Raw genomic sequence first — 24,828 nt, 5'->3', positions numbered from 1 at the left:
GGAGGCAGTGGAGATGTCCTGTTTAAGGGCAATGTGTGGTGTAAATATTATGCAGAAAATTTGGAGTGTGGAAATTAGGAAAAGGTGTGGAGTTAATAAAAGTATTAGTCAGAGGGCAGAAGAGGGGTTGTTGAGGTGGTTTGGTCATTTAGAGAGAATGGATCAAAGTAGAATGACATGGAAAGCATATAAATCTATAGGGGAAGGAAGGCGGGGTAGGGGTCATCCTCGAAAGGGTTGGAGAGAGGGGGTAAAGGAGGTTTTGTGGGTAAGGGGCTTGGACTTCCAGCAAGCGTGCGTGAGCGTGTTAGATAGGAGTGAATGGAGATGAATGGTACTTGGGACCTGACGATCTGTTGGAGCGTGAGCAGGGTAATATTTAGTGAAGGGATTCAGGGAAACCGGTTATTTTCATATAGTCGGACTTGAGTCCTGGAAATGGGAAGTACAATGCCTGCACTTTAAAGGAGGGGTTTGGGATATTGGCAGTTTGGAGGGATATGTTGTGTATCTTTATATGTATGTGCTTCTAAACTGTTGTATTCTGAGCACCTCTGCAAAAACAGTGATAACGTGCGAGTGTGGTGAAAGTGTTGAATGATGATGAAAGTATTTTCTTTTTGGGGATTTTCTTTTTTTTTTGGGTCACCCTGCCTCGGTGGGAGACGGCCGACTTGTTGAAAAAAAAAAAAAAAAAAAAAAAAAATATAAAATATGAAATAACTTTTAAAAACACTTGAAATTTTGGAGTTTCCAGATAAAATGTAGAGACTTAGTGCTTATTGAGCTCACAGAGAATGTAAACAAACAGGGTGGGGCACGGTGACCATATTAGAAAGTCAGGTGGGGGGAGCCGTATAGCGAGTTTTGGTCATAATTTGAAATGACCGTATTAGCGGAAAGCCGTAAAGTGAAACGTCGTACAGCAGGGTCCTACTATATGTAAAAAAAGTAGATCTTTTCTTTTTTTTTGCATTTGAAAACGTGTAAAAAAAAAACTTTGATCTACTTTTGTTTTGTTATATTTGAAAATATGTAAAAACATGTAGATCTACTTTTGGAGTACTACGCATGTGAACGTAAATTTGTTTGGACAGTTTAAGGGTTAACACAATGACAAAAGTACCAGACTAAACCAATGCTTGCCTTTATTATCATAATAATAATAATAATAATCATTCATTTAAAAAAAAAAACACATTGATGTTAAGAATTTCTTACAACGAAAAGCAGGGGTGCCATGAGTACGCTAAGAGACAATGCACTAAGTGTCAGAGGACCAAGACTGTTTAGCATGGGTGATGAATGTTGCAGCGAGGAGAAGGCTGGAGGCAGTGGAGATGTCATGTCTGAGGGCAATGTGTGGTGTGAATATAATGCAGAGAATTCGTAGTTTGGAAGTTAGGAGGAGGTGCGGGATTGCCAAAACTGTTGTCCAGAGGGCTGAGGAAGGGTTGTTGAGGTGGTTCGAACATGTAGAGAGAATGGAGTGAAACAGAATGACTTCAAGAGTATATCAGTCTGTAGTGGAAGGAAGGCGGGGTAGGGGTCGGCCTAGGAAAGGTTGGAGGGAGGGGGTAAAGGAGGTTTTGTGTGCGAGGGGCTTGGACTTTCAGCTGGCATGTGTGAGCGTGTTTGATAGGAGTGAATGGAGACAAATGGTTTTTAATACTTGACGTGCTGTTGGAGTGTGAGCAAAGTAACATTTATGAAGGGGTTCAGGGAAACCGGCAGGCCGGACTGGAGTCCTGGAGATGGGAAGTACAGTGCCTGCACTCTGAAGGAGGGGTGTTGATGTTGCAGTTTAAAAACTGTAGTGTAAAGCACCCTTCTGGCAAGACAGTGATGGAGTGAATGATGGTGAAAGTTTTTCTTTTTCGGGCCACCCTGCCTTGGTGGGAATCGGCCAGTGTGTTAACAATAATAAAAAAAAATGCTTTAATATTATATTTTAATGTTCTTTTGTATTGGCCTGCCTTATGATATGAAATGTTTTGGTCAATGACAATTACATGTACAAATTTTACAAATTTTTGTGAACCTAAGCCATCTGTTTATTTTGCACAAAAGAGAATATAAATTCTGTTGGAGAACCTCACCATATATATCTTTAGAAGGTTCTTGACGATACGTCAGGTCTACCATTCCGCGTTCACCACTTCGTGCCTTCCTCTCCATCATTCTAGTTATGAATCCATCTTGATCTGAGTAATCAAAAAAGAAATTAATATGCAACTACAATTAGTAGTGAAAGAAGTAGAAAGATGTGTATACTGTCAGAGGTATTTGTGAAGCTTTCACAATACAAATCTACAATAAGGTTTTATTTAGCTTACTGAAACAAACAGATCTAGTCTATCAAAAATTACATTAAATTTGGAAAGAAATGGCATACAACTGATAATGACTGAAACAATATTTAACATGTATAACAGATTTTTTCAGTCATTATGTAATGATGCACTGCAAGCATACCACACCTCACACCTTATCTTCCCAAGAATACAGGGAGGTGAGGTATGGGATCATGGCATGAGAAGCAAATGTTCAAGTACTGCAGGTGGCCTACTGGTTAGGCCAGGGAGCATTACAGGTATATTGGATGATACATTTTCTTAAGTTAGCTTCAGACTCAATGATTCAACCTCTTTCATATCTTTATTTCTTAAAGCTTCACTGTACTTTCATGTGTTGAAAACTTTGCAATATATGAAGTGTTTGTTACTAAAAATTACAAACACATAACCAGAATGACTGAAGTATTATACTAAGTTTCCAGTGGACATGCAAAATATAATACAGTGATTAGACTTGTGTATAATTAACTTTCAGGTAGATAAATGAGTATACAAGAAGTAGATTGGTAGATGGCAACCACCCAGGAAGGTACAGGTCCATATCCCTTTATCCAAAATTCTGAAATTCGAGAAGTTCCATAAACCGAAGTTTTTTTCATGGAGTATGAAGTGTCGGTCATCTCGGTGCTGTGTCATGCCACCACGTGGCGGTGTTGAGAATCATTCTGAAATTTAAAAAAGTCTGAAATTCGAAACAATACTGGCCCCAAGGGTTTCGGATAAAGGGACGTGAACCTGTACTACTGTCCTGCCAAGTGAGTGTGAAATGGAAACAAACCTGTAATTGTTTTTCATGATGGTAGGATTGCTGGTGTCTTTTGTGTCTCGCTATTTCTACTTACACTTAGGTCACACCGTACATACATGTACAAGCATATACATACCCCTCTGGGTTGTCTTCTATTTTCTTTTTAATTCTTGTTCTTGTCTATTTCCTCTTATCTCCATGGGGAAGTCAAACAGAATTCTTCCTCCATAAGCCATGCGTGTCATAAGAGGCGACTAAAATGCCAGGAGCAAGGGGCTAGTAATCCCTTCTCTTGTATATATTACTAAATGTAAAAGGAGAAACTTTCGTTTTTCCTTTTGGGCCACCCCGTCTCGGTGGGATACGGCTGGTGTGTTGAAAAAAAGACATACCCACCTCAGTTCTCTGCTATTTTCTTAATAGTTCTTGTTCTTCTTTATTTCCTGTCATCTCCATAGAGAAATGGAAAAGAATTCTTCCTCTGTAAGCCATGCGTGTCATAAGAGGAGACTAAAATGCCGGGAGCAAAGGGCTAGTAACCCCCTTCTCCTGTATAAATAACTAAATTTAAAAAGAAAAACTTTCATTTTTCTTTTTAGGTCACCCTGCCTTGGTGGGATATGGCCAGTTCATTGGAAGAAAAAAAAGTAATTCAGGAACAATAATATTTAACATGATACTAGTAGTAAAAGAGCAGGGAGAGTGATCAATGAATGGCTTGTGGTAACACCACCAACTATAGATACATCAGTGTATAAACACAAATAGTTATGTACTAACAGATTGCTAGACCTAAGTTATTTAAAAAATTCTTACCCTCTAATTGTGTTTATATTAAACTACAACATGAGAATGACAGAATTCTGCTTCCTTAACTATATTTATAAAGTTAAACTAGAATGAGCAAAGACCAAATACAATAATACCATCATTACAAGACCAACTACTGTATATAAAACTGTTCACCCTGTCAATTCCTATCTGTATTTTGTACATCATTATCACATTCTCCCAGCCCTCCTATCCTCCAGTGTCATCAGGTTGAATTCCCTTAACCTCTCCTCATAGGACATACAGTGGTACCTCGATATTTGAACCTAATCTGTTCCAGGAGGCTGTTTGAATAGTGAGTTGCATAAATATTGAATAAATTTTTCCCCAAAGAAATAATGTAAACTGTATTAATCCATTCCAGATCCCAGAAAATTACCAATTATAAAACATTTTAAGTGAAAATACTGCCTATTTAAACCTGTATAATAATATTTGCGTAGATAAAAATCATACATGAAAGCTATAAAAACAGTACATGAAAACTGAACTTGAATGATTCGCCAGTACATGTCCCAGCCCGGGTCTTTTCCAGATGGTAACTCGGCTAGCACATGAATTAAATTAAAATTTAACTGCACTTTACATTTACTGAGGAGTGTTGATTGCCTAAGAGGAAGGAAGAGAGATATTATTGTTTAGAAAGGGTGTCACCTTCCACAAAAACATCATTTAACTTCCTGTATGATGTTTTTTGTCTTTTCTCTCTGTGCAGTAGCACTTGAAGATGATGGGGATTCACTAGCATTTGATTTTTTCTTTTCCATTGCTGTTCAATGTTGTCTGCTTTTGTTGACTTTTCAATTTTTTTCTAAAGTGGTCAGCAGCATCATCACTTAACAGGTTGATGCTCCTATTCACAACAGTAATGTTAGGATGCCATTTTTTCACCAGGCTCTGTGTTCGAGCCCAATGGTAACATGGTTCCTTAATTTCTACAGTGGAAAACTTGCCCTTACTGCTTCCCTCCTATGAAGAAGAAATTTACTCAACCACTTATTGCTGCTCCCTGTGCAGGTCTTTAAGTTCTTCTACGGTGAGCTCATCCTTATGATCGTCCACCAACTCCTCTACATCATCCTCATCCATTTCCAAACCCATGGACAGGCCCAGAAAAACAATATCCTTCACTACAGGCTCTGCCTCAAAGCCTTCAAAATCTCTGACTGACACACAATCTGACCACAATTTCTTTCAGGCAGAGTTCATTTTCCCAAAAGAAACATCCCCCCAGGCTTTATCCATTATCCTTAAACACTGGAGGATATTAAAATGTTTTTTCAAAGCACCTTTTAAACAGTGCTTTTATGTAACGTTTCTTAAAATTGGAAATTACCTACTAGTCCAAGGGAGGGATAAAAGAAGTGGTATTAGGGGGGCAAGAACTTCACTTTAATGAAGCTGTATTCATCCACCAAAAATTTTCCTCCAAGCCTGGAGGGTGAGAAGGAGCATTGTCCATTACCAGAAGTGCTCTTAATGCTAATTTTTTTCTGAAAGGTACTGCTTCACACTCTGGGCAAACTTCATGTATCCACTCAGTGAAGAACTGCCTTGTTACCCAAGCTTTACTATTAGCCCTCCACATTAACCTGAGTTTACTTTTTATCACATTGTTTTTCTTAAACACCCTAGGATTTTAAGAGTAGTAGACTAGCAATGGTTTAATTTTACAGTCCCCACTAGCATTACCTCACAAGAGTGTTAGCTTGTCTTTCATGGGTTTGTGTCCTGATAATGATTTTTCTTCTTGTGCGATGTAAATTATCACAGGCATTCATTTCCAAAAAGAGGCCTGTTTCATCACAATTAAAAATTTGTTGAGGAATAAATCCCTCAATATCTACACAGGTTTTAAAGCCCTTAACAAACTTTTCAGCCTCACTGGCAGCCTCCCCATGCCTTAATACACTATGAATCCCACTCCTCTTTTGAAACCTATCAAACAAGCCCCTACTTGCCTAAAATTCATCACTTTCAGCACTGTTTCCTGAGCTTTGCTTTTACACAAACTATTGTTGCAGAAGCACTGTCACCGGCCAATTGTTTTTGGTTAATCCACACTAACAAAAGTTTTTCCATTACTACAATTATCTGTGACATTTTCACAGCAAGAATTTTTACTAATTTTGTCACATCAACCTCTTTTATTGCCTATTTTTTATTATGGATGATTTGGTGGATTTCACCATACCATATTGAGTGGCCAGGTCCAACACACATGTTCCACTTTCCAACTTCACAATAAAGTCTTTATTCACTTTAGTTGTTGCTTTCCTTTTAGGCTTGTTTGGATCACCACTCTCTTTTTGGGGCCATGATTACTTATGTTCAATGAAAATATTTAAAAAACACCACAGAATAACAATTAAATACCAAAAAGTTTCACAGAGCTTGCACATACGATGTTTAACAAACGAAAGCTGAAGGGAGACTGAACACATGATGCTTTGCTTTTGTCAGACTTCGTCCAGATGGACCTTTCTGTTTAGGTTGAAAATTGAGTTGTATGATTATAAGGAAGTACGAATATTGAGGTTCCACCGTGCCCCTTAGCTCTGGGACTAGGTTTGGTGCACACCTTTACACTTCCTCTAATTTCTTTATGTGCTTGATTAGGTGTGAGACCTTTACTGGTGCTGCATACTCCAAAATGGGCCTGATGTACACAGTGAACAGTGTCGTGAATGACTCCTTACTTAGATGTCAAAATGCTATTCTCAGGTTTGCCAGACAAGAATATGCTGCAGCAGTTATTTGGTTGATATGTACCTCATGGTATGTGCTGCCTTCTCCTCTAGCTTTTGTACCAGTTTCTTGTGAAGTGCAGTGACAAAAGCCTTCTTACAGTCCAAAACAAAACAAAAAAAAAAAAAAGAAAATGCAATCAACCCATCTCATAAATTATAAAGGACCAGATACATTGGTCCAAACTTCACCCAACATTACCTGACCCCAATGTTCAGACACTTCACCTACATCTGACTTCACTGTTGCTTGGCACCTGATGTGACTATCTTTCAGCACTCTTCATGCACGCACCAGGAGCCAGGGGCTGAAACTCAACCCCTGGAACCATATACAGGAGGGACCAGATTGACGACGAGGCGACGAGGTTCTGACCTGAGGGTTGGTGAGGATGAGAAGGAAGAGAGGGGGAGGGCTGGAAAAATGGAAGAGGTTGGGAGGGAGGAGTAGGAGGTGGGGTAGCAGAGGTGAGTGGCCCGTCCACTCTGGAGCGTGATGTGCAGAGGTACTGCAGGAGGTTGTGCTGGTGGCAGCAGTGTCGGTAGAGTAGGGCCGGTACTCAGGCGCCTGGCAGGAGATGGCTGGTGGTGCCCAGGAAAACAGGGTCGTTTTGGAGCCACACCCCAGCTTTAGCTAAATAGCAAAGTGCTGGGGGACTTTGGTTGCTGGTAGTTGATGATTAGACTGTGCAGCTGTCGGAGGCATTTCTGACTGTGTTGAATTTTGCTTTTGAGAGGTGTAGTACCTTCATTTTGGAGTTGATGTGAATTTTGTCGTTGAGGATGTCGAGTATGGATTGTAGGGTTGGAGGTGGAATTCCGTGAAAGGTGTACTTTGCAGTGTTGTCTCGGAATTGTAGGCCGAGTTCTGGGAAGGGCATAGCTCTACTGTATGGTTTCATGGTGTAGAACATGGCAAAGTCGTGTTTGAGGGTCTGTGCTGCTGCTGGTGGGGGTTGAGCTGGGCGAGTCGGGGTTTCTGATAGGTCAGTAGTAGTAGGGGTGGCAGGTGGTGCTGGGTTCACGTTGGTGGGTTCTTCTGAGGTCTCAGAGGTCTCTGGTTGGTTCTCATTGGTGGGTTCTTCTGAAGTCTCTGAGGTCTCTGGTTGGGCCAACTCAGTGTCTGTTGGAGGTTGAGGTGGCGGTGGAGCAGCGACAATGTTAGTGACATTTGCAGTGGATTTGAGAATCTCCGTGGAAGGTGGTGATGCAGGGAATGTGAAACCCTGCATGTTGTTGAGCTTGAAGAGTTCGTTGATAGTGGTATTGAAGGAGCCGGGCTCAGCTGAATTCTGTACATGGGCATACATGATGCAGTAAAGGATTTTGGTGGAGTCACCAGCAGGAGCTGGCAGGGGAGTGGTGGAGGCTGCTTGTGTGGGTTGAAGCTTGGTGATAGTGGCATATGAGGGTGATTGTGGGTTGGGCTTGTTTTGTTGATGGAATTGTTTCTTGGCTATGTCTCTTCTGGTAGGGCATCTGGCCGCGAGAGTGTGGTTGTCATTCTTGGTGCAGCAGTGGTGCCGTTTTTGAAGTCGTAACCCTCGAGGCCATCTCCATAAAAAACATTGCCCTAAAAACACTAAACAGATCACAGCTAAGACTGAATTGTCCCTGTCTAACACCTAGCATCCTTAAATCCATTAACACAAAGCACCAATATTAAAAACAGTACAGAATGGGTCAAATAACCAGAGATCAATCTAAATGTTACTCGTCAGCTCTTACCACCCTGATAAGGTGGTCTGAAAAATTTTATTACAAAAACAGATTACAAGACATCAAAGGTGATATGAAAAAGACCTGGAAAACTATATGAAATTCTTGGAACTAAAAAGATATCCAAAAACAAAACAATTACAGTGGACCCTCGACTAATGCTATTAATCCGTTCCTGAGGGCTCATCGTTAGTCAAAATTATCGTTAGTCAAGTTAATTTTCCCAATAAGAAATAATGGAAATAAAATTAATCCGTGTAGGACACCCCAAAGTATGAAAAAAAAATTGTTTTTACCACATGAAATAATAATTTTAATACACACAAACTGAAGAAGACATGCACAGTTACATGACACTTACCTTTATTGAAGATCAGGTGATGATTGATGGGATGGGAGGAGGGGTGTGTGTTGATGGTCTTAGTGTTTAGGAGGGGAATCCCCTTCCATTAGGACTTGAGGTGGCAAGTCCTTTTCCGGGGTTACTTCCCTTCCCTTTAAATCTCTCAAACTAACCTTTGCTGGCCTTAAATTCACTCACATCACCACTAGTTGCTGGCATTTTTTTAATTAAACTGTCATGCAACTTCCTAGCCTTTTCACATATGATCGCTTGAGAGATGCTATCTCCTGCTATCTGTTTTTCGTTTATCCACACCAATAACAGTCTCTCAACATCTTCGAGTACTTGCGATCTCAGTTTCATAAACATAGTTGCACCTTTGGCAAGAAAAGCTTCCTTGATTGCCGTTTTCTTGCCCTCAATAGTAGCGATGGTTGATTGGGGTTTCGTGTACAACCTGGCCAGCTCGGAGACACGCACTCCACTTTCATACTTAGCAATGATCTCTTTCTTCATATCCATAGTAATTCTCACCCTTTTTGCTGTAGGGTTGGCACTAGAAGCTTTCTTGGAGCCCATGGTGACTTATTTTGCAGGTGCAATCACTAAAAAGGCTGTGATAATATGAAATGTTCCAATTGTATACTTGGAAGCGACCGCAGTCGCTGGCTGGCTTGTAAACACTGGCCAGAAGTGGACGCATCTCAGACGGAACGAATAGTGTTGGTCGAGTTTTTTAGCGCTAGTCGAGGCAAAATTTTTGCATTAAAATGTATCGCTAGTCAGATTTATCGTTAATCGATGCCATCGTCGGTCGAGGGTCCACTGTAAATTAAAAAAATCAGACAAACCCCTACTCCCACCAACTGAAACAGCAGACTCGATGTATTCTCCACCAAAGGAAAGAACCTAGCGAGCAAAATCCCAAACTCAAATACCCGTCTATCAGACTACCTCATGAGCACCTACCCGAACACACCATTCCAAGCTCCAATCAACCCAACAGAAGTCTCGCTCATCATCAACACCCTTAACCCTTTGACTGTAGAGGTCGTATATATACGTCTTACAAGGTACCGTGTTTGACATATATATACTCATAAATTCTAGCGGCTTCAAATCAAGCCGGAGAAAGCTGGTAGGCCCATATGTGAGAGAATGGGTCTGTGTGGTCAGTGTGCACCATATAAAAAAAAATCCTGGAGCATGCAGTGCATAATGAGAAAAAAAAACTCCGACCGTTTTTTTTATTAACCCTTAAACGGTCCAAACAGACTGACGTTCAAATTCGTAGTGCTACAAAAGTAGATTACTTTTTTTTACATATTTTCAAATATAACAAAAAAAAATGTACATGAAAGTTTTTTTACGCGTTTTCACATGTAAAACAAAAAAAAAAGATCAACTTTTTTACATACTTTCAGATGTTGAAATAACGTATATATACATTTGGACCATTTAACCCTTTGACTGTTTCAGGCCCCTCTCTGAAACTGTCATTCTATGTCGCTCAATTTTTGAAAAAAAAAAAAAATTATTTTTTCTTATGAAATGATAGAGAATCTTTTCCCGATGGTAATGACACCAAAAGTTCGAAATTTGGTCGAAAACTCGTGGAATTATGCTCCCGCGAAGTTAGCGGTCTCGGCGACATATGCGTATCGGCGATTTCGCCGACTTTGAGCCCAATTTTCAGCCAATTCCATTGTTCCAGTTGACCAAACTCATAGCTATTTCTTTAGAACTCCATTTTATCTATCAGCTGAGTACAAGAAACCTCCCTTTTACTAATTTGGACTACCCAATATGGTGGTCAGAAATTGGCAATTTGGCCAATTTCACGCAAAATAAAAAAGATGCCAATTTCAAAATAGGGTCCAGAATAAACAAGGTAGACATTCGTGGCACTAAAATAACATATGCTCTGTTTATTAGTCACATCTCTAGGCCCCTCTTATATTATTATTGCTTTCTATTTTGATTTTTTATTCATACAAAAAATACAAAATTTACTGTTATGCAGACAACTGCATTATTGTAAAAATGGTATAAATAATATCAGTGCACTAGTGAAAGAATATTAGACTCCCCAGTTGACGTGTATTGGACGTGTGGTGCGATTTATGTACTCTTGAACATTGGTAAAAATCGAACATTTCCGCTACTTTGAGCTCAGTTTCAAGGTCATTTTCATCGTAAAAGTAATGAAAATCATCTCTATTTCTGTAATATGTTTTCCATTTTATCACCTAAGACCATGAAAACGCGAATACAATGATAAATACTATACGAAAATACACCTCAAAGTCGGCGTTTTATTCCAAAAAAACGATCAGAGTTTTTTTTTTCTCATTACACAATGTGTGCTGCAGGATTTTTTTTATGTGGTGCACACTGACCACACAGACCCATTCTCACACATGTGGGCCTACCAGCTTTCTCCCACTTGATTTGAAGCCGCTAGAATTATTGAGTATATATACGTCAGAAACATTGGCTCGTAAGACGTATTTATACGTCGAAAACAGTCAAAGGGTTAAGGGTTAAAATGCTGACTTTGTGGTCTATTTTCGTATAGTATTTATGGTTGTATTCTAGTTTTCTTGGTCTCATTTGATAAAATGGGAAACATATTATAGAAATAGAGGTGATTTTGATTGATTTTACTATAAAAAGAACCTGGAAATGGACCTCTAAGTAGGGGAAATGTTTGATTTTTGCCGATGTTCAAAAGTAATCAAATGATGTCATTGTCCAATAAATGCCCAAGTAGCCATTCTAATATGCAGTCACGAATGGGTTGATGTTATTTATACAATTATTACAGTATTGCAGTAGTCTGCATAACAGTAAATCTTCTAATTTTTGTTTACATAAAAATTCAAAATAGAAAGCAAGAGTAATATCAGAGGGGCTTGGAGACATGACTGATGAACAAAGAAAATGTTATTTTAGAGCCAGGAATGTCTGCATTGTTCATTCTGGACCTTATTTTGAAATTGTCATATTTTTTAATTTTCATAAAATTGGCCAAATTGCAAATTTCTGACCATGTTATTGGGTAGTTGAAATTGGTAAATAGGTAGTTTCTTGTACTCAATCGATAGAAAAAGTGGAGTTCTAAAGAAATAGCTATGAGTTTGGTCGACTGGAGCAATGGAATTAGCCGAAAATAGGCTCAAAGTGCGAGAAATGGCTGATTTGTAAACAACGCCGAGGTCGCTATCTTCACAAGAGCGTAATTCCATCATTTTTCTATCAAATTTCATGTTTTTGGTGGCATTACAATCGGGAAAAGATTCTCTATCATTTCATAAGAAAAAAAGTTTTTTTTTTTTTTTTTGAAATTTTGCGACACCAGGAGACGCTTCAGGATTGGGGGTTGTGACAGTCAAGGGGTTAAAAACAAAATAGGAGACAAACAACTTGCCAACTTTTTTGTACAAAAAAAACTTCTCAAGTATTGTCACCAATTATGGCAACACTCTTTAACAAATCCACTGAATCCTCCACCTTCCCAACAATTCTCAAAACAGCGAGGGTCACTCGGATCCACAAAGGAGATGACCAAGTTGACTTGAATAACTATAGACCAATACAGTGGACCCCCGACCAATGAAGGCATCGTCTAACGATATAATTGCCTAACAAAGAGTTTTAGCGTAAAAATTTTGGCCTGACCAACGACGAAAAACTCGACTAACAACATTTGTCCCGAATGAGTCCACGTGTCCGTCTGGCCCGAGCGTGCCATAGCTGCCCGTGCCAGTGTTTTCAAGCCAGTGCGGTCACTTCCACGCATACATTCAGTACATTTGATATTATTCCAGTGTTTTTACTGCTTGTAACTACTAAATAAGCCACCATGGGCCCAAAGAAAGCTTCTCATGCCAACCCTGTGGTAAAAAGGGTGAGAATTACAATAGAAATGAAGGAGATAATTACAAAGTATGAAAGTGGAGTGCGTGTCTCCGAGCTCGCCAGGTTGTATAACAAACCCCAATCAACCATCTCTACTATCTTGACCAACAGAAAGGCAATCAAGGAAGCTGTTGTTGCGAAAGGTGCAAGTATGTTTTCGAAACAGAGATCGCAAGTACTCGAATATGTTGAGAGACTGTTGTTGTTATGGATAAACGAAAAACAGATATCAGGAAATAGTATCTCTCAATCAATCATATGTGAAAAGGCAAGGGAGTTGCATGAATATTTAATTTAAAAAATGCCTGCAACTAGTGATGTTATTGAATTTAACCCCTAAACGGTCCAAACGTATATATACGTTCACTCGTGTAGCGCTCCAAATTTTGAGAAAAAAAAAAAAAATTTAATAGGAAAAAGCGCATATGGTACACAGGCATCCCCAATTATTTTAATATGGTGCACAGTGAGTGCGCACACCCATTCTCTCATGCCTAGGTGACTCAGGCTTATCGTGGCAGTGTTGAATGAATGACAAAGAAAACGTATATATACGTTTGAGGTGCTACGCACTTGAACGTATGTACAGTGGACCCCCGCATACCGATGGCACCACATAACGATTAATCCGCATACCGCTTGCTTTAATCGCAAAAATTTTGCCTCGCATACCGCTTAAAAACCCGCTCACCGATTTTCGTCCAAGACGCGTCCAATGTGCGCCCTCAGCCAGCCTCACATGTGCCGCCCATGCCATTGTTTACCAGCCAGCCTCCGCGGTAACATCCAAGCATACAATCGGAATATTTCGTATTATTACAGTGTTTTCGGTGCTGTTTCTGGAAAATAAGTGACCATGGGCCCCAAGAAAGCTTCTAGTCCCAACCCTACACCAATAAGGGTGAGAATTCCAATAGAAATGAAGAAAGAGATCATTGATAAGTATGAAAGTGGAGTGCGTATCGCCGACCTGGTCAGGTTGTACAAGAAACCCCAATCAACCATCGCTACTATTGTGGGCACCAGAAAGGCAATCAAGGAAGCTGTTCTTGCCAAAGGTTTAACTGTGTTTTCGAAACAAAGATCGCAAGTGATGGAAGATGTTGAGAGACTCTTATTGGTGTGGATAAATGAAAAACAGCTAGCAGGAGATAGCGTCTCTCAAGCGATCATAAGCGAAAAGGCTAGGAAGTTGCATGAGGATTTAATTAAAAAAATGCCTGCAACTAGTGCTGATGTGAGTGAATTTAAGGCCAGCAAAGGTTGGTTTGAGAGATTTAAGAAGCGTAGTGGCATACATAGTGTGATAAGGCATGGTGAGGCTGCCAGTTCGGACCACAAAGCGGCTGAAAAATATGTGCAGGAATTCAAGAAGTACATAGAGACTGAAGGACTGAAACCTGAACAAGTGTTTAATTGTGATGAAACAGGCCTGTTTTGGAAGAAAATGCCAAGCAGGACCTACATTACTCAGGAAGAAATGGCACTCCCAGGACATAAGCCTATGAAAGACAGGCTTACTTTGTTGATGTGTTCCAATGCTACTGGTGATTGCAAAGTTAAGCCTTTATTAGTGTATCACTCTGAAACTCCCAGACCGTTCAGGCAAAAGAATGTCCTCAAGGAGAATTTGTGTGTGCTGTGGAGGGCAAACAGTAAGGCATGGGTCACTAGGGACTTTTTCTATGACTGGTTACACCATGCATTTGCCCCCAATGTGAAAGATTACCTAACTGAAAAGAAATTAGAACTTAAGTGCCTCCTGGTGTTAGACAATGCCCCTGGTCATCCTACAGACGTGGCAGAGCGACTTTATGGGGACATGAAATTCATTAAGGTGAAGTTTTTGCCTCCTAATACCACTCCTCTCCTGCAGCCCATGGACCAGCAGGTTATTGCAAACTTCAAGAAACTGTACACAAAAGCTCTGTTTGAAAGGTGCTTTGTAGTGACCTCAGAAACTCAACTGACTCTAAGAGACTTTTGGAGAGAGCACTTTAATATCCTCAATTGTGTAAACCTTATAGGTAAGGCTTGGGAGGGAGTGACTAAGAAGACCTTGAACTCTGCTTGGAAGAAACTGTGGCCAGAATGTGTAGACAAAAGGGATTTTGAAGGGTTTGAGGCTAACCCTGAGAGGATTATGCCAGTTGAGGAATCCATTGTGGCATTGGGAAAGTCCTTGGGGTTGGAGGTTAGTGGGGAGGATGTGGAAGAGTTGGTGGAGGAGGACAATGAAGAACTAACCACTGATGAGCTGATAGATCAACTTCAAGAGCAAGAGGCCAGACCTGAGAAAACTGGTTCAGAGGAGGGGAGAGAGAAATTGAAGAAGTTGCCTACTACAAAGATTAAGGAAATCTGTGCAATGTGGCTGAAAGTGCAAACCTTTATGGATGAGTATCACCCTCACACAGCTATTGCAAGCCGTGCTGATGATTATTACACTGACAATGTTGTGAAACACTTTAGGGAAGTCATAAAGGAACGAGAGGTACAGGCCACTATGGACAGATATGTTGTGCGAAAGAAGTCCAGTGACTCTGAAGCTGGTCCTAGTGGCATTAAAAGAAGAAGGGAAGTAACCCCAGAAAAGGACTTGACACCTCAAGTCTTAATGGAAGGGGATTCTCCTTCTAAACACTAACACTCTCTCTCCCCTCCTCCCATCCCATCAATCATCACCAGATCTTCAATAAAAGTAAGTGTCATGTAAGTGTGCATGCCTTTTTCAGTTTGTGTGTATTAAAATTAATATTTCATGTGGTAAAAAAAATTTTTTTTTCATACTTTTGGGTCTCTTGCACGGATTAATTTGATTTCCATTATTTCTTATGGGGAAAATTCATTCGCATACCGATTATTTCGCATAACAATGACCCCTCTTGCACGGATTAAAATCGGTATGCGGGGGTCCACTGTATACATTTGGACCGTTTAAGGGTTAAAGCCAGCAAAGGTTGGTTTGAGAGATTTAAGAATCGTAGTGGCATACACAGTGTGGTAAGGCATGGTGAGGCTGCCAGATTGGACCAAAAAGCAGCTGAAAAGTATGTGCAGGAATTCAAGGAGTAAATAGACACTGAAAAATTACAACCCCAACAAGTGTCTAACTGTTACGAAACAGGCCTATTTTGGAAGAAAATGCCAAACAGGACCTACATTATACAGGAGGAAAAAGCACTGCCAGGAGACAAGCCTATGAAAGACAAGGTAACTCATATTGTGTAGTAATGCTAGTGGGGATTATAAAGTGAAGCCTCTACTCGTGTATCACTCTTAAACCCCCAGTGTGCTCAAGAAAAACAATGTCGTCAAGGCTAATTTGTGTGTGATGTGGAGGGCAAACAGTAAGGCATGGATCACTAGGGGCATTTTCTATGATTGATTTTATCATGTGTTTGGCCCCACTGTGAAAAATTACCTCCAGGAAAATAAATTGGACCACAAGTGCCTCCTGGTATTAGACAATGCTCCTGCTCATCCTTCAGACTTGCCAGAGCAAATTTTGGGGGAGTTGAGCTTCATAAAAGTGAAGTTCTTGCCTCCTAATACCACTCCTCTCCTCCAGCCCATGGGCCAGCAGGTCATTTCAAATTTCAAAAAACTGTACACCAAAGCAACGTTTCAAAAGTGCTTTGAAATGACCTCAAGACACTCAATTGACCCTAAGAGACTTTTGGAAAGATCACTTTAGTATCCTCAATTGCATAAACCTTATAGGTAAGGCTTGGGAGGGAGTGACTAACAGGACCTTGAACTCTGCTTGGAGGAAACTGTGGACACAATGTGTACATGAGAGGGATTTTGAAGGGTTTGAGGCTAACCCTTAGGAGTCTATGCCAGTTGTGGAATCTATTGTAGCATTGGGGAAGTCCATGGGGTTGAAGGTTAGTGGGGAGGATGTGGAAGAGTTGGTGGAGGACGACGATGAAGAGCTAACCACTGATGAGCTGCAGCATCTGCAACAGCAAGAGGCCACAACTGAGCAAACTGCTTCAGAGGAGGGGAGAGAGAAATTGAGGAAGTTGCCTTCTTCAAAGATAAAGAAAATTTGTGCAAAGTGGGTTGACATCCAAAACTTTATGGATGAAAATCACCCTGACACAGCTATTGCAAGCTGTGCTGGTGACTTTTACAATGACAATGTTGTGGCCCATTTTAGGAAAATCTTAAAGGAACACCAGATACAGAGCTTTATGGATAGATTTTTGGTGCGATAGAGGTCCAGTGACTCAAGTTGTTCCCAGTGGCATTAAAAACAAAGAATGGAAGTAACCCCGGAAAAGGACTTGGTACCAACAGTCCTTATGGAAGGGGATTCCCCTTCCAAACATTAATGCACCTCCATCTCCCCTCCTCCCATCTCATCACATCTTCAATAAAGGTATCATTTATTCCTCATTTAGTACAGTATTTATTGCGCATGTATCCTTCTTCTGCGTAGGAAAATGCATATTTCATGTGAATTTTTTTTTTTTTATACTTTTGGGTGCCTAGAACGGATTAATTGGATTTCCATTATTACTTATGGGGAAAATTAATTCAACTAATGATAAATTCGACTAAAGATAAGCTTTCTGGAACAGATTAATATCACTGGTCAAGGGTCCACTGTATCTAACTTACCACTCCTTTCTAAAATCTTTGAAAAATTAATTCATAGACGGATCTATTCCTACCTCGTCTCGCATAACATACTAAACCCCTCTCAGTTTTGATTCAGGAATAATAAAAGCACAAATGATGCTACCATACACATGCTAGAACTAATATATACCACGCTCGAAAAGAAAGAATTCACAGTGGGAATTTTCATTGATTTACATAAAGCATTTGATACAGTCGACCATGAACTGCTGTACACTAAATTAACACACTAGGGGATAAGAGGCAACTCCCTCAACTACCTAGTCATACGTTAGTAACAGAAGCCAATATGTGTACACAAATGGTGCAAACTGTTCCACTCAACCAATCACAGTAGGAGTCCCACAGAAAAGTGTCCTTGGACCACTCCTCTTTCTCATCTATACATCAATGACCTATCGAATGCATCACAGCTACTCAAACCCATATTATTTGCCGATGACACTACATATATCTTCACTCACCCAAACTCAGTCATATTTGCCAACACTGTCAATGCCGAATTGCAGAAAATATCTTCCCGGATAATGACTAATAAACTTACCCTGAATACTGACAAAACCTACTTCATTCAGTTTGGAAACAAAGCTGCAAATGTTCCACTTAACAAAACGCTAAATGGATAACCCATCACAAGGCTCGCGGAGGGAAAATTCCTAGGAATCCACCTTGACAGTAGCCTCAAGTTCCAGACATATATACAACAAATCACCAAGAAAATCTGTAAGACTGTAGACATACTATCAAAGATACAATACTATGTTCCACAATCAGCTCTCCTTGCACTGTATCATTCACTCATCTACCCTTATCTCACACATGGAATTTGTGCATGGGGATCAACAACATTAAATCACCTAAGACCCCTAATAACCCAGCAAAAGGCAGCAGTCAGAATAACAAATTCCTACTCCTGACAGCACATTATTATTTATTTTTTATCACACTGGCCGATTCCCACCAAGGCAGGGTGGCCCGAAAAAGAAAAACTTTCACCATACTCCATACTTTCAGCATACTCCACTAATATTCAAAACTCTAAATCTGCTCACCATTAAGAACATCCATACTTATTCATGTGCCTACTATATACATAGAACAATACATGCACCCCCACTCGAACTTTTCCTCACCAATCTTAACAGGACACACGACCATAACACAATACACAGATCTCTTTTTGATGTACCCAGTGTCCATATCACACTGTGTAAAAACTCTACGCACATAAAGGGCCCCAAAATTTGGAATTCATTACCAGAAATTATTAAAGTAACCCGGTCTGAAAATCTATTTAAGACTTCTCAAAAGCCACTTAATCACCCTAGACTAAATACTCAATACTCAATATTTAACATTACCAATAATTCAACCAATTACCTAAATCATAAAACTTCAAGACTAGATGACCAAGTTTATATATTGACAAATTACCACATATAAGTATACATACCTACCAAAAGCAGTAATGCCCATCACTAAATTGTAGCATTTTCATACTGTAAACTACTCTTGAATCATGTTTCATAAAAAACATTTTTGAATACAGGTACCATCCGGCTTACGACCTAGTTCAGTTCCGAGAAACCGGTCGAAAGTTGATACGGACGTAAGCTGAACCTTACTAATGAATATCAACATCACATTTTTGTAATTACTTTATTTTGTTTTATTTTGGTATTTCATTTTTTACTTTACCTTTTATGCTGTTAGTACTGTATTTTATACTGCAAGGTTTAGGATAAACAATGCGTACAACTCAAACAGCTATTTATTTCCCAGAAATTTGGCATAGAAAACAAGGTCGTAAGTCAAATGGTCATATGTCGAGCAGATTATAAGTCGGATGGTAGGTGTATATGAATACAGTGGACCCCCGCATAACGATTACCTCCGAATGCGACCAATTATGTAAGTGTATTTATGTAAGTGCGTTTGCACGTGTATGTTTGGGGGTCTGAAATGGACTAATCTACTTCACAATATTTCTTATGGGAAAAAATTCGGTCAGTACTGGCACCTGAACATACTTCTGGAGTGAAAAAATATCGTTAACCGGGGGTCCACTGTATATCCTTTGGTTTGTATAAATTAGATTCACTTATAATTAATAGAACTACTGTACAACTATGATAAATTTCTTTAGTGTTAAGTAGTCAGTAAGCCAATAAATTAAGTTGGCCCATAATGCCTAGGCATAATAGAGGCTTTCTTTGCACTGCAACCCATTATTGTAAAAATATAATCTCAATGTACTACTTGCAAAGAAATAAATAAATTTGAATTTGAGGCAGGAAAAATACACTTCAATATAATGCTAATTTTAACTCTACAGCTTATTTATCTGTCACAATTTATCTAATATGGCATAATAAACAATATAAATAACATAGAAACATGATATATACTCTATTTTTTTTTATTATTATCACACTGGCCGATTCCCACCAAGGCAGGGTGGCCCGAAAAAGAAAAACTTTCACCATCATTCACTCCATCACTGTCTTGCCAGAAGGGTGCTTTACACTACAGTTTTTAAACTGCAACATTAACACCCCTCCTTCAGAGTGCAGGCACTGTACTTCCCATCTCCAGGACTCAAGTCCGGCCTGCCGGTTTCCCTGAATCCCTTCATAAATGTTACTTTGCTCACACTCCAACAGCACGTCAAGTATTAAAAACCATTTGTCTCCATTCACTCCTATCAAACACGCTCACGCATGCCTGCTGGAAGTCCAAGCCCCTCGCACACAAAACCTCCTTTACCCCCTCCCTCCAACCCTTCCTAGGCCGACCCCTACCCCGCCTTCCTTCCACTACAGACTGATACACTCTTGAAGTCATTCTGTTTCGCTCCATTCTCTCTACATGTCCGAACCACCTCAACAACCCTTCCTCAGCCCTCTGGACAACAGTTTTGGTAATCCCGCACCTCCTCCTAACTTCCAAACTACGAATTCTCTGCATTATATTCACACCACACATTGCCCTCAGACATGACATCTCCACTGCCTCCAGCCTTCTCCTCGCTGCAACATTCATCACCCACGCTTCACACCCATATAAGAGCGTTGGTAAAACTATACTCTCATACATTCCCCTCTTTGCCTCCAAGGACAAAGTTCTTTGTCTCCACAGACTCCTAAGTGCACCACTCACTCTTTTTCCCTCATCAATTCTATGATTCACCTCATCTTGCATAGACCCATCCGCTGACACGTCCACTCCCAAATATCTGAATACGTTCACCTCCTCCATACTCTCTCCCTCCAATCTGATATTCAATCTTTCATCACCTAATCTTTTTGTTATCCTCATAACCTTACTCTTTCCTGTATTCACCTTTAATTTTCTTCTTTTGCACACCCTACCAAATTCATCCACCAATCTCTGCAGCTTCTCTTCAGAATCTCCCAAGAGCACAGTGTCATCAGCAAAGAGCAGCTGTGACAACTCCCACTTTGTGTGTGATTCTTTATCTTTTAACTCCACGCCTCTTGCCAAGACCCTCGCATTTACTTCTCTTACAACCCCATCTATAAATATATTAAACAACCACGGTGACATCACACATCCTTGTCTAAGGCCTACTTTTACTGGGAAAAAATTTCCCTCTTTCCTACATACTCTAACTTGAGCCTCACTATCCTCGTAAAAACTCTTCACTGCTTTCAGTAACCTACCTCCTACACCATACACTTGCAACATCTGCCACATTGCCCCCCTATCCACCCTGTCATATGCCTTTTCCAAATCCATAAATGCCACAAAGACCTCTTTAGCCTTATCTAAATACTGTTCACTTATATGTTTCACTGTAAACACCTGGTCCACACACCCCCTACCTTTCCTAAAGCCTCCTTGTTCATCTGCTATCCTATTCTCCGTCTTACTCTTAATTCTTTCAATTATAACTCTACCATACACTTTACCAGGTATATACTCTAGGATGAATAAAATAGGCCATAATATGGTGAGTGGAGGCAGCCATAACCATTCCAGCATTGTTGTGGTATTCACTGCCATCTAGTGACAGCCATTTAAAGCTATTATAATTATTATTATAGTACATTATAATATTATATGTTTTTTTTTTCTCTCTCAACAAGTTGGCCGTCTCCCACCGAGGCAGGGTGACCCAAAAAAGAAAGAAAATCCCCAAAAAGAAAATGCTTTCAACATCATTCAACACTTTCACCACACTCACACATAATCACTGTTTTTCCAGAGGTGCTCAGAATACAACAGTTCAGAAGCATATAAGTATAAAAATACACAACATATCCCTCCAAACTGCCAATATCCCAAACCCCTCCTTTAAAGTGCAGGCATTGTACTTCCCATTTCCAGGACTCAAGTCCGACTATATGAAAATAACCGGTTTCCCTGAATCCCTTCACTAAATATTACCCTGCTCACACTCCAACAGATCGTCAGGTCCCAAATACCATTCGTCTACATTCACTCCTATCTAACATGCTCACGCACGCTTGCTGGAAGTCCAAGCCACTTGCCCACAAAACCTCCTTTACCCCCTCTCTCCAACCCTTTCGAGGACGACCCCTACCCCGCCTTCCTTCCCCTATAGATTTATATGCTTTCCATGTCATTCTACTTTGATCCATTCTCTCTAAATGACCAAACCACCTCAACAACCCTTCTTCAGCCCTCTGACTAATACTTTTATTAACTCCACACCTTTTCCTAATTTCCACACTCCGAATTTTCTGCATAACATTTACACCACACATTGCCCTTAGACAGGACATCTCCACTGCCTCCAACCGTCTCCTCGCTGCTGCATTTACCACCCAAGCTTCACACCCATATAAGAGTGTTGGTACTACTATACTTTCATACATTCCTTTCTTTGCCTCCATAGATAACGTTTTTAGACTCCACATATACCTCAATGCACCACTCACCTTTTTTCCCCTCATCAATTCTATGATTAACCTCATCCTTCATAAATCCATCCGCCGACACGTCAACTCCCAAGTATCTGAAAACATTTACTTCTTCCATACTCCTCCTCCCCAATTTGATATCCAATTTTTCTTTATCTAAATCATTTGATACCCTCATCACCTTACTCTTTTCTATGTTCACTTTCAACTTTCTACCTTTACACACATTCCCAAACTCATCCACTAACCTTTGCAATTTTTCTTTAGAATCTCCCATAAGCACAGTATCATTAGCAAAAAGTAACTGTTAATTTCCATTTTGAATTTGATTCCCCATAATTTAATCCCACCCCTCTCCCGAACACCCTAGCATTTACTTATTTTACAACCCCATCTATAAATATATTAAACAACCATGGTGACATTACACATCCCTGTCTAAGACCTACTTTTACCGGGAAGTAGTCTACCTCTCTTCTACACACCCTAACCTGAGCCTCACTATCCTCATAAAAACTCTTCACAGCATTTAGTAACTTACCACCTATTCCATATACTTGCAACATCTGCCACATTGCTCCCCTATCCACTCTATCATATGCCTTTTCTAAATCCATAAATGCAATAAAAACTTCCCTACCTTTATCTAAATACTGTTCACATATATGCTTCAATGTAAACACTTGATCTACACATCCCCTACCCACTCTGAAACAACCTTGCTCATCCGCAATCCTACATTCTGTCTTACCTCTAATTCTTTCAATTATAACCCTACCATACACTTTTCCTGGTATACTCAATAAACTTATTCCTCTATAATTTTTACAATCTCTTTTGTCCCCTTTCCCTTTATATAAAGGGACCATACATGCTCTCCACCAATCCCTAGGTACCTTCCCCTCTTTCATACATTTATTAAACAAAAGTACCAACCACTCCAACACTATATCCTCCCCTGCTTTTAATACTTCTGTCATGATCCCATCAGTTCCAGCTGCTTTACCCCTTTCATTCTACGTAATGCCTCACGTACCTCCCCCACACTTACATTCTGCTCTTCTTCACTCCTAAAAGATGGTATACCTCCCTGACCAGTGCATGAAATTACCACCTCTCTTTCTTCCTCAACATTTAAAAGTTCCTCAAAATATTCTCGCCATCTACCTAATACCTCCCTCTCCCCATCTACTAACTCCCCTACTCTGTTTTTAACTGACAAATCCATACTTTCCCTAGGCTTTCTTAACTTGTTTAACTCAGTCCAAAATTTTTTCTTTTCATTAAAATTTCTTGACAGTGCCTCTCCCACTCTTTCATCTGCTCTCCTTTTGCACTCTCTCACCACTCTCTTCACCTTTCTTTTACTCTCCATATACTCTACTCTTCTTATAACACTTCTGCTTTGTAAAAACCTCTCATAAGCTACCTTTTTCTCTTTTATCACACCCTTTACTTCATCATTCCACCAATCACTCCTCTTTCCACCTGCCCCCACCCTCCTATAACCACAAACTTCTGCCCCACATTCTAATACTGCATTTTTAAAACTATTCCAACCCTCTTCAACCCACCCACTACTCATCTTTGCACTAGCCCACCTTTCTGCCAACAGTCGCTTATATCTCCCCCGAACTTCCTCCTCCCTTAGTTTATACACTTTCACCTCCCTCTTACTTGTTGTTGCCACCTTCCTCTTTTCCCATCTACCTCTTACTCTAACTGTAGCTACAACTAAATAATGATCCAATATATCAGTTGCCCCTCTATAAACATATACATCCTGGAGCCTACCCATCAACCTTTTATCCACCAATACATAATCTAACAAACTACTTTCATTACGTGCTACATCATACCTTGTATATTTATTTATCCTCTTTTTCATAAAAAATATATTACTTATTACCAAATCTCTTTCTACACATAGCTCAATTAAAGGCTCCCCATTTACATTTACCCCTGGCACCCCAAATTTACCTACTACTCTTTCCATAACATTTTTACCCACTTAAGCATTGAAATCCTCAACCACCATTACTCTCACACTTGATTCAAAACTCCCCACACATTCACTCAACATTTCCCAAAATCTCTCTCTCTCCTCTACACTTCTTTCTTCTTCAGGTGCATACACGCTTACTATAACCCACTTTTCACATACAATCTTTATTTTACTCCACATAATCCTTGAATTAATACATTTATAGTCCCTCTTTTCCTGCCATAGCTTATCCTTCAACATTATTGCTACTCCTTCTTTAGCTCTAACTCTATTTGAAACCCCTGACCTAATCCCATTTATTCCTCTCCATTGAAACTCTCCCACCCCCTTCAGCTTCATTTCACTTAAAGCCAGGACATCCAGCTTCTTCTCATTCATAACATCCACAATCATCTCTTTCTTATCATTTGCACAACATCCACACACATTCAGACTTCCCACTTTGACAATTTTCTACTTCTTATTCTTTTTAGTAATCTTTACAGGAAAAGGGGTTACTAGCCCATTGTTCCCGGCATTTTAGTTGACTTTTACAACACGCATGGCTTACGGAGGAAAGATTCTTATTCCACTTCCCCATTATATATGTATTATATGCAT

The 24,828-nt window shown here is 39.9% G+C and overlaps 1 protein-coding gene across 2 annotated transcripts in view; it reads right to left on the bottom strand.

Moving 5' to 3' along the window:
• The window catches only part of LOC128706587 (intermembrane lipid transfer protein VPS13C-like), a 288,856-nt gene that overhangs the window by 112,553 nt on the left and 151,475 nt on the right, over nt 1-24,828 (bottom strand). For both annotated transcript variants that reach the window (XM_070090626.1, XM_070090633.1), the window contains one exon: nt 2,100-2,204. In XM_070090626.1, coding sequence (XP_069946727.1) covers nt 2,100-2,204 — 105 coding nt within the window. The remainder of the gene's footprint in view (nt 1-2,099; nt 2,205-24,828) is intronic.

This window comes from Cherax quadricarinatus, chromosome 3 (genome assembly GCF_038502225.1).
Source record: "Cherax quadricarinatus isolate ZL_2023a chromosome 3, ASM3850222v1, whole genome shotgun sequence".
NCBI classification, from domain to species: Eukaryota; Metazoa; Arthropoda; class Malacostraca; order Decapoda; family Parastacidae; genus Cherax; species Cherax quadricarinatus.
The sequence above is the reverse complement of the archived record's forward strand: the minus strand, read 5'-3'. Positions and strand labels throughout refer to the sequence as shown.